The sequence below is a fragment of the Emys orbicularis genome, chromosome 6 (assembly GCF_028017835.1).
Source record: "Emys orbicularis isolate rEmyOrb1 chromosome 6, rEmyOrb1.hap1, whole genome shotgun sequence".
NCBI lineage: Eukaryota > Metazoa > Chordata > Testudines > Emydidae > Emys > Emys orbicularis.
Window position 1 is genome coordinate 12,506,050 of NC_088688.1, and position 17,022 is coordinate 12,523,071.

The window sequence follows — 17,022 nt, forward strand, 5'->3', positions numbered from 1 at the left end:
GGAGAATGTAGTTTCATTCTTTACAGCAGGCTTTTCTGGGGGTGGAGAATTCAGTTGGATTAGGATTCTCTCAAAAACAGATAATCCAATGCGTATCTTTTTAAATGCATCCCATCAGGTCTGTCTCTGGGAGCACATAAAAAGTACTCTTAAAACGCAACATAAACTGAACTGAGCTCTTTGAGGCTGGACTGTCTTTTTTTGTTCTGTGTTTCTCCAGGACCTAGCCAGTAGGATCCTGGTCCATGATCTGGGCTCCCGGTAATACAAATAAACAAGCGTAACAGAAACACCCTCCTCCAAAATCCATTTGTAAAATAAATATATTCCACCACTGCCTTTAGAAAAAGCCCAAGTGTCCAGGAAAGTCTTACACCACGGTCCTAGAAGTCAGAAATTCTGGCTCAGATGGGCCAATGAGAGGAAATTAATTCCTGATTCAAGAGCCCTTCCTCCTGTCACTATACACGCGAAATGTAGGGACAGTAAACAAGAACTCTTCAGCTGATCTCAAATGCTGCAGTGGCGCATAGGGAAAGCGGTACCTAGAACCCAAACTATACGAGGTTTAATAAATCAACATAAACACTATGAATTGCTAATGGCTTTTCTGGAGCACTGGTGTAATATGCTCCCTACAGTTAACACGACCAAGCAGTAGGAATTATGTTTTGCACCAGCAGTATCTTCTGACTAGTGTTCTACATCAGGGAGGAGGCGGAGAAGAGGCGGGGATTTGGGGAAGGGGTTGGAATGGGGGCAGGGAGGGGGCGGAGTTGGGGTGGGGACTTTGGGGAAGGGGTTGGAATGGAGGGGGGGAAGGGGTGGGAAGAGGCGGGGCCTTATGGAAGGGGTGGAGGGGGCGGGGCTGGGAGCAGCAGGGCGGGGGTGTCAGTGATGCGGCCCTTGGGCCAATGTACTAGTCCTCATGGTCATTTGAGTTTGAGATCCCTGTTCTACATCAAGCATACTGCAATAGTTTAATCTGAAGGTGACAAAGGTATGGGTGACTGGCCAGGTCCATGGAAGCAACAAAACAGTCAATCAATGAACCAAAATGCTAAAATGCCCTTGTAAGCAGTGCAGCTACCTGGGATTCAAAGGGCAAACTGAAGATCCAGACTTCTTAACTACTAAACTCAATCGTTTTCTTCTCACATTGAGCCTGCAGTAGCTATAACAGGCATCTCAGAACAACAATCTTCATGCTGCTTGTGTGTGACACTACTGAGGTATTATACAATGTGGTGGTAGGAGAATGAGGGGCGTACTTAGCTATGAATTCCCATACATCTGTGGATTTATTTTAGACCTTAGATATTAGCAGGCAGATGGGATTAAAAAATTGTGAAGCACGCAGAATTAGAGCATATACAAAATAAACTTACTTGGCCGAGGATCTCGATGCAGGAGGTAAAGAACTGCCTTGTGGGTGGATGGCGTTGAGTTTCATCACACACAAAATCTATTACTGCAAAGAACAAGCTAATTCCAACTTTCTGAATTCTAGACGTAGGCTGCCTCTTGTAGATATTTATTAAGGCTCTGCAGAAGAAGGCATATAAAACTACTAGTCTGCATACAAATTATCACCCATAACAAAAACCACATTACTATGGCTGCTATCTATGAGGAGGACTTTTTGGTTTGGTGAGATTTTTTTAAGAGTGGTTCTGCCTTGAAAAATGGCTCCCATATGTAAAAGTAGCACCTTAGATCTTGACCTTTGTAATCAGAGTCAGATAAAGTCACTTTATTTTCAAAAGATTTTACTGCATTTCACCCGTTAGCCTTTAAGAACCAGCATAAAGTATAGAGAGGTGATATTACTGTACCTCTATATTAGACACGGGTGTGGCTACTGCTGGAATACTACATCCAGTTCTGGTGTCCACAATTGAAGAAGGATGTTGGTAAATTGAAAAGGGGTCAGAGAAGAGCCTCAAGAATGATTAAAGGATTAGAAAATATGCCTTAAAGTGATAGATGCAAGGAGCTCAATCTATTTAGCTTAACAAAGAGAAGTGTAAGGGTGATTTCATCACAGTCTATAAGTACTTATATGGGGAATACACTAGACAATAGGCTCTTCAATCTAGCAGAGAAAAGTATAATACAAATATATAATATAATATACATATACAAAATGGGAAATGACTGCCTAGGAGTACTGCGGAAAGGGATCTGGGGGTCATAGTGGACCACAAGCTAAATATCAGTCAACAGTGCAACACTGTTGCAAAAAAAGCAAACACCATTCTGGGATGTATTAGCAGAAGTGTTGTAAGCAAGACACAAGAAATAATTCTTCCGCTCTACTCCGCGCTGATTAGGCCTCAACTGGAGTATTACGTCCAGTTCTAGGCATCACATTTCAGGAAGGATGTGGACAAATTGGAGAGAGTCCAGAGAAGAGCAACAAAAATGATTAAAGGTCTAAAAAGCATGACCTATGAGGGAAGATTGAAAAAATTGGGTATGTTTAGTCTGAAAAAGAGAAGACAGAGGGGACATGATAACAGTTTTCAAGTATGTAAAAGGTTATTAGGAGGAGGAAGAAAAATTGTTTTTCTTAACCTCTGAGGATAGGACAAGAAGCAATGGGCTTAAATTGCAGCAAGGGGGGGTCCAGTTGGACATTAGGAAAAACTTCCTAACTGTCAGGGTGGTTAAGCACTGTAATAAATTGCCTAGGGAGGTTGTGGAATCTCTATCATTGGAGATTTTTAAGAGCAGGTTAGACAAACACCTGTCAGAAATGGTCTAGATAATACTTAGTCCTGCCACGAGTGCAGGGGACTGGACTAAATGACCTCTCGAGGTCCCTTCCAGTTCTGTGATTTTATAATACAAGCCAAAAGCTTGAAGTTGAAGCTAGACAAGTTCAGACTGGAAATAAGGTGTCAATTTTTAAACAGCGAGAGTGATTAACCCCTGAAACAAATTTAGCCATGGTCATGGTGGATTCTCCATCACTGGCCATTTTAAAATCAAGACTGGATCTTTTTCTAAAGGATCTGCTCTAGGAATTATTTTGGGAAAGTTCTATGGCATGTGTTATAGAGAAGGTCAGACAAGATGAATACAATGGTCCCTTCTGGCCTGGGAATCTAGGAATCTATTTTTGTGCACCATCAACGGAATTGTTTACTGAGTTCCAATCAGTTACACCTTGGCAAACGCTCTGAAGTCAGTGGCACTGCACAGGTATCACAGCAGGCAATTTAAGAAGACAATGGAGTTACACAGGTGTAAACTAAAGTATTAATTTTGCCTGCAGAATGCATTACCAATGACAATCTGGAAGAAGGATCCCAAAGTAAATGTGCAGGGCTGGAAGTTAGGAAAAGCTTATTTATAAAGTGTTATGTACATTTGTATATTTTATAAGGAATCATTGAGATGCAAATTTGCAACCACATTCTTACAGAAACTTTACAGCATAGAACTACACTGTGTGGGATATCCGTTGCACCAAGGCCTTCGAGAGGAAGTGGACCTCATGTTAATTCAGTCATCAGCAGATTGAATTACAAAGCCCTCTTCCATTACATTATGCCCACAAACATTTTGGAAAGCTGGTGTGATAGCTCTGAATCATAGCTCTATCAAAGCACTTTTGAGTGCATTGAGGAAAGTCCAAAAACACTGACATTATAGACACCTATTTTTAGTTCATGGAGGATCTAAATGCTGTAAAATTTTGCTGTGGCCTGATATTTAGTATATCAAGTCATTGCACAAAGAAAGTGCTGTCATTTGCTTTTGCAAATGAGTTAGAAAGCAATGGTTAAACTAGTGCAGAGTATAATAAATGAAAGTGTAACATGCAAAACACTATGAGATAAGATAGGCTGGATAAGAAGAGCCTACTACTGTTGTCAAAAGACAGAGTTACACCTTCTGTTCATGTGGTAGAGATCTGTGTTATGAATCAGTATGTCTGAGGGTTCAAATCCTGCCCATGACTCATACCAGTGGGCATTACAAAAGCATGAGAATAGATTTTGCCTTTTCACTTGGCTGTATAGAAAGTCAAATTCTCATTGTAAAACACTACTGTATATAGCAGTAACTGTGTTACTTACGTTATAAAGTTTTCCACATGTACAGCTGCTTCCACAATGGTCAGAAAAGGCGGCTTTGTGGCTTCGGCTTGTAGCAGTTTTACTTCTTTACGCAGAGCGTGAAGCTGCTGGCTTATTGCTTCATTTTTATGCTTCCCTTCAAACTAAGGGAGATAGAGCCAGTTAACTACCATTTAAGAACCTTTACAAGACAAGTTTTTCTAAAATTCTCCCTCCCCTCACAACAAACATAAAAAGAAACTGGAACCCATCAGCAAGGTCCTGAAGAGAGATGATTTCCTGATTTTTGGGCCTAGAGCATGTCTTGATTCTGTGGAATGTACTGCATAAGCACACACATCTTGGTCATTTTCATAGTTAACGATTGCGTAGTAACAAAATGTATGCTCCTCTATTTAGTATTTTTAAATATATATAACCAAATGGATAAAACCTAAACCAGGGGTTCTCAAACTGGGGGTCGGGAATCCTCAGGGGGTCACAAGGTTATTACATGGGGGGGGGGGTCACGAGCTGTCAGCCTCCACCCCAAACTCCACTTCACCTCCAGCATTTATAATAGTGTTAAATAGTAAAAAAGTGTTAATTTATAAGGGGGGATGGTACTCAGAGGCTTGCTGTGTGAAAGGGGTCACCAGTACGAAAGTTTGAGAACCACTGACCTAAACAATTAGAATAGACTAAAAAACTCAGTCTACACAACCAGTGAGGTCTTCTATAAACATCCCATTTTGGTTCCGTTATTCCCATCAACAAACATATTTACCTAGTGTCTTTCACCAAAATAATTTAACAAGTTTAAATATAAACTTTACATAGGGACCACTTCTTTAGATGAGGAAATGCAACCACCTCTAGAGTGAAATGTAGCAACTGTACAACAGTGCACATCTGCACTACCCCAAGTACAAGAACTCTCAACTTGGTGGTTTCAGTATACAAATTCAATGATCCAAAAGCATGGAGCTAGAGCAGAGGTCCTCAAAGCGTGGGGAGTCCCCCAGTAAGGGGGTGCGGAGGAACGTCCGGAGAGGCATGGCGGGGACCTCCCCGCCTCCAGCTCTGCTCTGGTCCCGTCCCCAGCCACATCCCCGGCTTCGCGCTTGGCCCCATCCCCAGCCTTGGCACGGCTCCACTGATGGCCCCACATCAGCTGCCAGCCTTGCTGTTGGCTGCGGCTCCATTCCCAGCCCAAGGCCAAGGCTGGGGGCAAGGCCGGAAGCGGAGCCGCACCTCACTGCAGGTGCAGACCGCAGACCAGTTGTGGCTCCCCCACCCCCAGCCTCGGCCCCAGATCCGCCCCCAGCCTCGGCCCCACTCCCGGCCCTAGACCCACCCCCAGCCTCAGCCCCCTTGCCCCTGTCTTCGTCCCTCTGCCCCAAGCTGCGGCCCCACTGGCTCTGGGGGGCGCAACCCTCAAAGGTCTGGGGACCGCTGACCTAGAGGATGTGAAATTAGATTTCTAACCTGGACTGTCACAAGAGCTGCTCCCTGACAGCTTTTATTTGAAGTACCCGGACACTTCAGCTCAAGGGTAATCTGTTCTTCCCTGTTGATATAGAGTTTGGGCATGGTGTCCAATATTTCACTGTCAAGAGCGACCTGCTGGGTCTCTCGGCGAGCTGCAGTTCTGCGAAATATAGACAAGAAGTTAGCAAAACCTTTAGCACAGAGCTGGGCATTGGAAACTTTAATAGCAAGAATTACCATGACTGCAGAATTACGGGTTTTACAAGGAAACAGGTTGTTAACTATAGTTCTAGATAGTAAATAATCCAAACTTCAGGCAGTATAGAAGTTTACTAAATGAAAAACAGAATTAATAAAACAGATGTACATTTCACAAGCAGCAATTCATAACAATGGGGAAGTAACTTCACCAGGAGGATCAGAAACTACCCAAAGATAGCACCAAAAAAGAGTCTGGGACAATCAAGCAGAAATTAATTAGGCCACATATTGTAACTAGATATAAATAGCCTTTAAATAGAAAGGCTGGATGGTTCAGTTAACACACCAAAGCCCATTGAGAGTTACTGCTAAAAAAAAAATAAAAAAAAAATTCAGGATTTGTTCTGTATCTCAAGCAGTTTGATACATCTCTTCTCAATGATCATGCCAACTCTTTGAAAGGATTTAGAGACTCCAATGACAGAAGGGACCATTGTGATCATCTAGCCGGATTTACTGCATAACCCAGGCCATAGAACTTCCCCCAAATAATTCCTAGGGCAGATCTTTTTGAAAAACATCCAATCTTGATTTAAAAATGGTCAGTGAGGGAGAATCCACCACGGCCTTGGTAAATTGTTCCAATGGTTATTTACTCTCACTTAAAAATTTAATTTCCAGTCTGAATTTGTCTAGCTCCAACTTCCAGCCATTGGGAAAACATTATACCTTTTTCTGCTAGATTGAAGAGCCCATTATTAAATATTTATTCCCTATGTAGATACTTGTAGACTAATCAAATCACCTTTAATTTTCTCTTTGTTAAGTTAAATAGATTGATCTCTTTGAGTCTACCACTATGGCATGTTTTCTAATCCTTTAATCATTCTCATAGCTCTTCTCTGAATCCCCTCCAATTTATCAACATCCTTCTTGAATTATAGGCTCCAAAACAGGACACCATATTCCGTCAACCATCACACCAGTGCCAAAAACAAAGGTAAAATAACCCCTCTACTCCTATTCGAGATTCCCCTCTTTATGCATCTCAGGATTGCATTAGCTCTATTGGCCACAGTGTCACACCTGGAGATCATGTTCAGCTAATTATCTACCACGACACTCAAATTTTTTCCAGAGTCACTGCTTTCCAGGATAGAGTCCCACTTTCCTGCAAATATGGCCTACATTCTTTGTTCCCAAATGTACACATTTACATTTAGCCATATTAGAACACATATGGGTTAGGCCTTAACTGGAGTATTGTGTCCAGTTCTGGGCACCACATTTCAGGAAAGATGTGGACAAATTGGAGAAAGTCCAGAGAAGAGCAACGAAAAAGATTAAAACATGTCCTAGGAGGGAAGATTGAAAAAATTGGGTTTGTTTAGTCTGGAAAAGAAAAGACTGAGAGGGGACATGATAACAGTTTTCAAGTACATAAAAGGTTGTTAAAAGAAGGAGGGTGAAAAATTGTTGTTCTTTGCTTCTTGTCCCATCCTCAGAGGCTATGAGCTTAAATTGCAGCACGGGCGGCTTAGATTGGACATTAGGAAAAACTTCCTAACTGACAGAGTGATTAAGCACTGGAATAAATTGCCTAAGGAGGTTGTGGAATCTCTATCATTGGGGATTTTTAAGAGCAGGTTAGACAAACACCTGTCAGGGATGTTCTAGATAATACTTAGTCTTGCCTTGAGTGCAGGGGACTGGACTAGAGGACCTCTCGAGGTCCCTTCCAGTTCTATGATTGTTTGTCTGTGCCCACTTAACCAAGTGACCCAGATAGCTCTGTATCAGTGACTTGTCTTCTTCATTATTTACCAATTCCCCAATTTCTGTGCCCTCTGCAAACTATCAGTGATGATTTTATATTTTCTTCCAGGTCATTGATAAAAATGTTAAATAGCGTAGGGCCAAGAACCGATCCCCAGGGGACCCCACCAGAAACACATCTGCTTGAGGATGATTCCTCATTTAGAATTACATTTTGAGACCTATCAGACAGTTTTTAACCCATTTAATGTGTGCCTTGTAATTTTATATCATTCTAATTTTTTTAAATCAAAATGTCGTGCAGTACTAAGTCAAATGCCTTAGAGAAGTCAAAGTATATTACATCAACACAGTTGTCCTAATCAACTAAACTTGTAATCTCATCCAAAAAAAAAAAAAGTTAGACAAGATCTATTTTCCATAAACCCTTTTTGATTAGCAATTTTGTTCTTGATTAATAAAGTCCCATATCAGCTGCTCCATTATCCTGCCCGGGATCGATGTCAGACTGACAGGACTATAATTACCCTAGCCATTGTGTTTATCCTTTTTTAAAAATGGTCACAACAGCTTTCTTCCGGCCTTCTGGAACTTCCTTGCTGCTCTAAGACTTATTGAAAATCAACATAAAGGTCCAGCCAGTTCCCTTAAAATTACTGAATGCAAATTATCTGGACCTGCTGATTTTAAAATGTCTAACTTCAGTAGCTTCTGTTTAACATCCTCCAGGATACTAGTGGAATGAACAAGTGTTATCACCGTATGATCAGACTGCATCTGTTTTTCCCCCAAATACAGAATAGAAATATTTAGTGAACACGTTTGCCTTTTCTTCATTATTATTGATAATTCTACTATTTCCATCTATTAATGGACCAATACCATTGCCAGGATTCTTTGTTCCTAATAAATTTAAAAAATTCCTTCCTATTAAACTTAACTCTGCTAGCCAGAGAATTCTTTTTGTGGTCCTTTGTCATAGTTCTCTTTGTAGTTTTTTGCTTCCCACATCAATTGTCTACAACTACTAACTTTATATTCATTACTATCAACCTCCCATTTCTTCTCTCTCTTTCTTTTTTTTTTTAATTAAATATTTGCCTTCACTTCCCCTTTAAACCAGGTTTTTTTTGTTTGTTTGGTTGGTTGGTTGGATGGTTTTTTTTTAACCCAATATGGCCTCCTTCCTCAGTTGAAAGATTGTGGCTTTTTGGTCATCTAGTAAAGTGTTCTTACATGATTTCCCAATTACCATTCACATTTTTCTGATTAAATTATTCCTCTCAGCTGATTTGGCTCAATTGTTTTCAGCTTTGTGAAACTCACTCTATTAATGCAATAAGTATATTTATTTATTCTGCTTGCACATTACAAATGTGATCAAGTCAAGATTGTTTCTTAATGGCTAAAAAGGGTAACTTTTTTAAACGATTCATTTATCAGTTTTTTTAAAACTAAGTTCTTCAGCTGCATTTTGCTATGAGAATGGTGACAGAATAGTCTGTATAAAAACAATGTATGAAGTTACCATCATTTGAGGCCAGATTTTCCTCTTGCCGTCTCTATTGCAAGAAATGGCCACAGTAGGATGACTTGTGTAAAAGGATTAGTTAACTAATTACTGACTGACTATAACAATCTAGAGTAGGACTAGGTTATGTCTTAATTAGAATGAGGTGAATGTTCCATTCTTTTCCAGGGAACAGAATAAATCCTAGTAGTTAGTTCTGGTCCTAAATTTGTTAAATCATCAATTAAATAAAGACGCAATCTACAAGAAAAACACAAAATAGGTCAGTGATAGTGAATCAAATTCTGTTATTTCTAATCATGCTAACAATACAGACAAGAAGGCTGCTTCAGAAGTCATCTGAACATACCAGCAGAGCAGAAAAAACATAGCTAAAGATCTTACTTGGCATGTTGCTGCAAGTTGTTAAGGTCCATGCGCACAAGCTGTGTTGCTTCTTTCTGACTTACTAGACTGGCAGACGAAATAACAGGCACAGGAGGTTTCACTGGTTGAAGGGGAAGAGGGGGTTTGGGTGCATCATACTTCTTCAAATTACTCAGTATTCTCTCCTTGGCTAGAAAGGAAAGGAGGGTTTGTTTAGTCTGGAAAAGAAAAGACTGAGAGGGGACATGATAACAGTTTTCAAGTACATAAAAGGTTGTTAAAAGAAGGAGGGAGAAATATTGTTCTCCTTAACCTCTGAGGAAAGGACAAGAAGCAATGGGCTTAAATTGCAGAAAATGTGGTTTAGGTTGGACATTAGGAAAAGCTTCCCATCAGGATGGTTAATAAATTGCCCAGGGAGGTTGTGGAATCTCTGTTATTGGAGATTTTTAAGAGCAGGTTAGACAAACACCTGTCAGGGATGGTCTAGAAGATAATACTTAGTCTTGCCTCGAATGCAGGGAATTGGACTAGATAGTCTCTTGAGGTCCCTTCCAGTCCTACAATTCTATGTGCCAGACACCATAGGCAAATGGGATACTCAGACTATTGTATCTATAAACGTGATATATATCTGCGTGAGCTAGAGAGCATATTCTAGCTCCATGGAGGAAGGTACAGAGCTTTCTCCAGGAACTAAAGTTCAGTGGGGGGAGAAGTGGGTAACAATTACAAAAGGTAAACAACTGCTCCAGAGAAGTCTCACCCCCGGGGGAATTCCATAAACTGCTTTCAAGAGGCCCAGCAGAAAGAACTTTTGGTATAAGGGGCAGCCTGAATTGACTCAGGGACCTTCTTTTGATACTCAAATGGACACGAGACTGTAACCAAGAGGGCAAAACCCTGCTGATGAATGTAGGGCACTTAACAGGCTCTCCATGCAGATGATGGGTTGATACTTGGTAAGCCTAGCATGTATGTAGACTGTTTATTGTTTTGTGACATGTTTTCTCTATAATGCTTTTGTTCTATACATACTGTGGTTTGTGAAAGCTGGCCAGCCCCTGGTAACACAGTCATAGCACCTAGGAGAGAGCAGGATGGCAGGCACTGGACTAAGGTCAGACCTGCTGAGATAAGCCCAGTGAATTGCAAGGGGACTGCAAACCTAAATCCCAGGTCTGGAGGGAGAGGATTGCAAGTCGCCACCAATAGAGAAGTGATGGCTAGAGGCCTGAGACCTAAAAGTGGTGCCCTTGAACAGACCACAGAGGAGGAAGAGGTGCAGTCAACCCTGGAACTGTGAAAATCATTCCATCTCTTCCTACAATCCCCTGCTTCATTCACTATACACCTTCCAACTTCTGCAACAAAAAAGGTAGGGGGTCCTAGAGACAACAGCCGCCTTTACTACACAACCCTGATTCATTCCCAGAGCAGGTCCATCATGTGCACTGAATGAGGCAGGGGTCCTGTGGGTAGTAAACAGCATATGATCATGTAATTAGGACTGTATCATAATGCATATACACAATTGGCCAAGTTAAGGTTGTACAGACAGCCTTAATTCTGATATCTCCTAGCGTTTAAGTTTGATTTTGCAACCTTAATATTTTCTTTTACCATAGTTTTGTGTGTGTAATTCCTAGGTTGTTTAAAAAAAAAATCCATCTTCAGGCATCAGCTTTGCCCACACCCCAGCTCCCAGTTTCCCATCCCTCCCGCCCCCAACCTCCAGTTTCAGTGTCTCCCCTCCTTGTCCCAATACATATGAGTTTACCCTGTATAAGCTTTATACAGGGTAAAATGGATTTATTTGGGTTTAAACCCCATTGGGAGTTGGGAATCTGAGTGTTAAAGACAGGAACACTTCTGTTAGCTGCTTTCAGGTAAACCTGCAGCTTTGGGGCAAGTAATTCAGACCCTGGGTCTTTGTTGGAGCAGACAGGAGTGACTGGCTCAGCAAGACAGGGTGCTGGGGCCCCGAGCTGGCAGGGAAGGCAAGGGTAGAAGTAGTCTTGGCACATCGGGTGGCAGCCCCAAGGGGGGTTCTGTGATCCAACCCGTCACACAGGTTACTTATTTAGGTGCCTAAATGAGGATTTAGTAGTCCCCTAATTTCTGAAAATCTTGGCCATTAACTGCATTACAAAAACGTCATCCTATTGCAAGCCAAAAGTACTTCAATAAAGAATATATGAACTGCATTAACCCACCAATTATAATAAACACCACTGTGTTCCCAAAGCAGCCTACTGCTAAAATGAGCTTTTTTCACAACAGTCCTAAACGTACACTCGTTGCTTCTGCAATAGCTTGAACAATGTTGTGTTTGTGGCTTACCTGACAAAGGGTTAGTGAAATCTGTCTGCACTGATGAAGTGCTAGGGGTTGCATGGGATTCAAGTTTGACTTGGAGCCAAAGATTTAGAGCTTCCTGAAATTCATGCTGTATGCGTTCAATATTGACATATTCCATCCACAAATCCTATGGCATGAGAGAAAGCTCAAATTATTATAGGGCACTTTGCACAGCTGACAACGTACAATATACAGTGCACCCATCTCCATGTACAGTACCAGGGAGACTGTACAATCACTGAGCAGAAACCAGGCCCAAAAGAAAAAAGTTGAAGAAAAGCAGCAGCTAGAGATAAACCCATCTAGGCACACAGAGCACTGACAGGCACTCATGCCCATAATGGAAGGAATCTAACTAATCCTCTGGGAGGAACTTCTATAAATGAGTTCCCTGAGCCTAAAGGGCTCCATTCCAAGCCCAGTTCAAACTGAACCCCAAGACAGTAGGGCAAGCAGAACTAAAAGAAACAACTGCTTGCATGAAATGGAGAGGAAGCTGCAGTTCCTTAAGTATCAAGGGCATAAGTTATTGAAATCGGGTAAAAAAGGGCTGTATTTCCCAGAGTTTATCCGTACCCAAAATAAGTGGGGGGAAAACACAACTCCAGCCACAAGGAGTAACTTTCAAGGGTTTGCCTGATCAAAGAGCCCTCAACTAATAGGGGCATGCAAGGTTTCACATGCACAGTGTACAGAATAATGTAAGCACCCCCCGGCTCATTTTTGCTTGATCAGGAAATAATACATAATATTTCAGTGAGAGCAGGTCTGAGGCGCAAGTGTTTTATTTGCTGTCTAAAATCCAGTTCTGGACTGTCCTCAGAGCCATTTGAAAAAGCATAAGTAGGTGCAGAATAAGAGCTATGTTCTTGTTGTAGCATGCAAGAACTCTGGGCCTGAGCTCTGGCCCACATACGGAGGGAGGCTGTTTGGGTCAGCACACAGGAGTCCAAGAAAAAGCCCACTCGTGCTGGAGAGCCTCAGCTTGCAGAATGGACCGTGCTGCAGACTAGCAGGGCATAGAGTGCATCACAATTTAAGAAGTTAATTAAGTGGCTCTTAACCAGTGAACTGAATTTTGGATCATAAATCAACCCAGTCCTGCTCTGTCAGTGATACTGAAGTCTCTGTTTCACCTGCTGATTTTGCATGATCTTAGCAAGTCTGTACACATCATATTGCTTCGGTAAAGACGGAATGTATGCATCTCCTTTCTGAAAGCTCTCTTCTTCCAGCCACAGAACAAACACATTAAAAAGCCTAAAAGAGAAAAATGGGGGGAGAGAGGGGGGGGAAAAAAAGTTAGACGTCTACAGAGTGTGTGTTTTCTTCCTTAATGGCACATGAACACACACACACACACACACACACACACACACACCCAGTGTGTATTCACAGCAGCTCATGATGACCACCATTCTGATCAACACTAACGATTGAAATGGGAACCTCTGGAGCTAAAAAGAATGAGTCTTTTCAACTTGAGCTAAAGAACCAGGCTCAGTAACTGGGGGATGTAACCAATTAATATCCTTTACACATTTAACACAAAGGGGGACATGTAACACACACCGACTGGCGGGTTACATCAGAGCCCAGCTCAGTGGCCCTGTTACACTCCAGTGTGGAACATGGTATGTCAGCCTAGATTGAAGTATGGGACAGCAGGAGGAAAGAGCTTTGGAGAGTTAATTTTCAAGGATTAGAAGGGTCCCTGAAGAGGGACGGGAAAGCGGGGTAGAAAGTAACTGAAGGGTGTAACCCTGAGCTACCATATTAAGGACCCCTGGGTCCAATGTTATAGACACCCACGCAGGGAGGAAGGAAGAAAGGCGGTTGGCAAACAGAGGGGAGGAAGGATCCGGGGAACAGTCCGGTAGGTCACACTCGGGCGTACCCTCAAAACGGGTGCTTGCCCGTCTGCTTACTGTGGGTTGAGCCCGCCTGGGATGTAGATGTGGGTTGGTGGCCAGGGCACCTCTTGTAGCTCCTGGATCTTCTGTGGGGAGGCTCCTGGCAAGGGTGGCTCCCCTGGCTCTGAGACTGCTGCGGTTTAAACCACTTGCGGGCGGGGGCGGGGACGTACAGGCCTAGTGTTTTTATGGTCGTGCAGGAATCTTTCAGGCCATGGAGTTTAATGTCTGTCTGTTCTGCGAACAGGGCGTGCCCGTCAAAAGGGAGGTCATGCATCAGCAGGACGGGGCTGATCAGTGGCTCTGTCCCGACTGGTACCAGTCGCTCCTCCCGGAGTTGGATCTGGCTGACCTCGATGAGCGTCTGGATTGGGCTCTCAGCGACCGGCGGCGCTGGGCACATCTGCAATGGCCCGAGCTGGCGATCTACGCCTCACACTTAACGAGCGTTACCGGGATGTGGAGCGGGACCGGGAACCAGAGCGGGCCTGGCATCGTGAAGATGAAGCCTCACGCGGTGACGCCGCCTGGGGGATTGACGACGGTCCGGATAATGGTATTGTCGGTCCCTCGACCTGTCCCTGGAGCGGTACCGGTGCCGCGGAGATTTTGGGCATCAACTCCAAAACTCCTGCTGGGGGGCACATGCCTCCAGAGGTCTGCACCCGGTTACCGGCGAGCCGCGCCTCAAGCCTCTCTGCCCTTGTCTGAGCTCCAGAGACTGGATGGGGCTATGAAGCTTCTGCCTATCATGGGCAGAAGCGTGTCGGCTGCAAGAGGACGACCACTGGCGGGACGTGCCCCCCACCACGGAGAGTGCTGCTGGAAAGGTGGAGACTATGATGGTGCCAACACGGGTTTACCCCAGGACCAGGACCCCACCGGGGCCGGAATGGGTGGCACCAGGAAGGACATAACGTCTTGCGCTGCTTGCAGGGCCTCTGGCATGGACAGCACCCAGAGATAATAAGGACCTCCACCGCTATCTGGGGTATCCGGCGGGACTACTCCGCTCGACATGAGCTGGGGCCCGGGATCCCGAAGGGGTTGAAGAGGTGCCCAAGACAGGGCTTTGGTCCACCCCCGACTTGTCCTTTCCCTTGTGGGAAGCTGGAGACCTTCTTCACCCCATCTTCCTGGGCTTCTTGGCTGGAGCCACGCAAGGAGACTGGTGCCGGCTCGTAGATGGTACCGGCGGGGTGCTGCACACCGAGCTCATGGTGCTCGGCGCCGAATCGGAGCACTGCTCCGGCATTGGAGTAAGGGCAGACTCCATCAGGAGCGCCTTCAAACAAATGTCACGCTCCTCTTTGTTCTGGGCTTGAAGGACTTGCAGATTTTGCACTTATCACTAATGTGACCTTCACTCAAGCAGCGTAAACTACAGTAACTCCTCGCTTAACGTTGTAGTTATGTTCCTGAAAAATGCTACTTTAAGCGAAATGATGTTAAGCGAATCCAATTTCCCATAAGAATTAATGTAAATGGGCGGGGGTTAGGTTCCAGGGAAAAAATTTTCGCCAGACAAAAAAAAGACTATTTTTTATATATATTATACATACATACATACACACACACAGTATAACTTTTAAACAAACAATTTAATACTGTACACAGCAATGATGATTGTGAAGCTTGGTTGAGGTGGTGAAGTTAGAGGATGGAAGAGGGTGGGATATTTTCCAGGGAATGCCTTACTGCTAAATGATGAACTAGCACTCAGCTGAGCCCTCAAGGGTTAACACGTTGTTACTGTAGCCTCACACTCTACAAGGCAGCACGAATGGAGGGAGGGGAGACAGCATGGCCGAGAAAGAGACATACACCCTGTGTGTGAGAGAGAGACGTGCATTGCCCCTTTAAGTACGCTGACCCCACTCTACGTACACTGCCCTTTTAAGTAGATCAGCAAGTTGAGACAGCAGCTGCTGCCAGCAAGCTCCCTCCATTCTGAGAACCTGTGGTGTCCTCCCCGCTGCTCTGTGGAGACAGGGTAAGTGGGGGGCAGGAGCAGGGGGGAGAGAGACACCATGACATTAGCACCCTTCTTCCCCCCCCAGCACAGCAAGCAGGAAGCTCCCGGGAGCAGCTCCAAGGCAGAGGGCAGGAGCAGCACATGGCAGTGAGTGGGAGGGACAGCTGAACTGCTGGCAATTGATAGCCTGCTGGGCAGCTGCCGCACAGGGAACTTAGGGGAGCAGGGAGCTGATAGGGGGGCTGCTGGTCCACCTTGGTTCCAAGCTCCCACAGGCTGCTCTTCCTGCAAGCAGTGGACAAAGCAGGCGGCTGTCAAACAACATTATAAGGGAGCATTGCGCAACTTTAAACGAGCATGATCCCTAATTGATCAGCAAGGTACCAACAAAACAACGTTAATCGGGATGACTTTAAGTGAGGGGTTACTGCATTATGTGGATTGCTAATGGGCTTGGCCCTTTACAGCAATCATGGGGTTTAAAGCCTGAGGACCGGGGCATGCCCCATCCCGAGGCAAAGTCTCTTTAGGGACCTACTAAGTCTCTAACTTAACAAATCAATTGAACTAAACTAGAGGGAAATATATACAATAAAATTTGCAAGAGGCAAATGAGTTTGAACGAACTAAAAGCAACAGCTCTAGCCGAAGCAGTATCAGTTCCATGCACCATCACTAGTGGCAAGAAGGAACTGAGGGTGGAGGGGGCCGGCGGTGCCCTATATGCCGCGGCATATGCACGCCACTCCAGGGGGCGCCAGAGCCGGTCCCCTACGGATACTACTGAGGGAAAAACTTCCGGCACCAGTGCATGTGGCGAGCACACACACCTAAGTTGAATGGACATGAGCAATCACTCGAAGAAGAATGTGTATGGTACATACTAAACAACAGTAGGATCTCAGTAAATGCCATAGCGAAATTAGCTGTTTCAACCATGACTGAAACAGGACTGGCTTTTTTTACCTGACAAGTTCTTTATGCAGTTCTGGTGAAGTCAGGTAATCTGGTGAACAGGTCCCCTTTTGTGACAAGCCTTCACTGCCATCTGCAGCACTCTCTACTCTAAGCGCTTTACTAGCTGCATGGTGGAAGTCTGCCACCTCTATCAAGCGCTGCTTCATTGCACTTAATAGGTTAACATGAGCTGGACTCTGGAAAAATCTTCTTCCAATACAGCCATCTACAGGTAACCTTCAAAACAAAAGTCTTGTTGTTAATGTAAAATCAACATCTCTGCACCATAAACTGGTTTTTGCTTCACGGAGACAGCTAACACTAAATACTGCTCTCACCTGAGCTCTTGGCACCATGGAAAAGGGGTTGTACAAGGCACTTAGT

At 44.1% G+C, this 17,022-nt stretch overlaps 1 protein-coding gene across 1 annotated transcript in view; it reads right to left on the bottom strand.

Moving 5' to 3' along the window:
* Positions 1-17,022, bottom strand: part of EPG5 (ectopic P-granules 5 autophagy tethering factor) — a 103,352-nt gene that overhangs the window by 24,823 nt on the left and 61,507 nt on the right. Inside the window, exons 23-29 of the mRNA XM_065406616.1 lie at positions 16,648-16,875; positions 12,930-13,053; positions 11,776-11,920; positions 9,451-9,622; positions 5,556-5,718; positions 4,089-4,231; positions 1,389-1,545 (exon numbers count right to left, since the gene is read on the bottom strand). Coding sequence (XP_065262688.1) covers positions 1,389-1,545; positions 4,089-4,231; positions 5,556-5,718; positions 9,451-9,622; positions 11,776-11,920; positions 12,930-13,053; positions 16,648-16,875 — 1,132 coding nt within the window. The remainder of the gene's footprint in view (positions 1-1,388; positions 1,546-4,088; positions 4,232-5,555; positions 5,719-9,450; positions 9,623-11,775; positions 11,921-12,929; positions 13,054-16,647; positions 16,876-17,022) is intronic.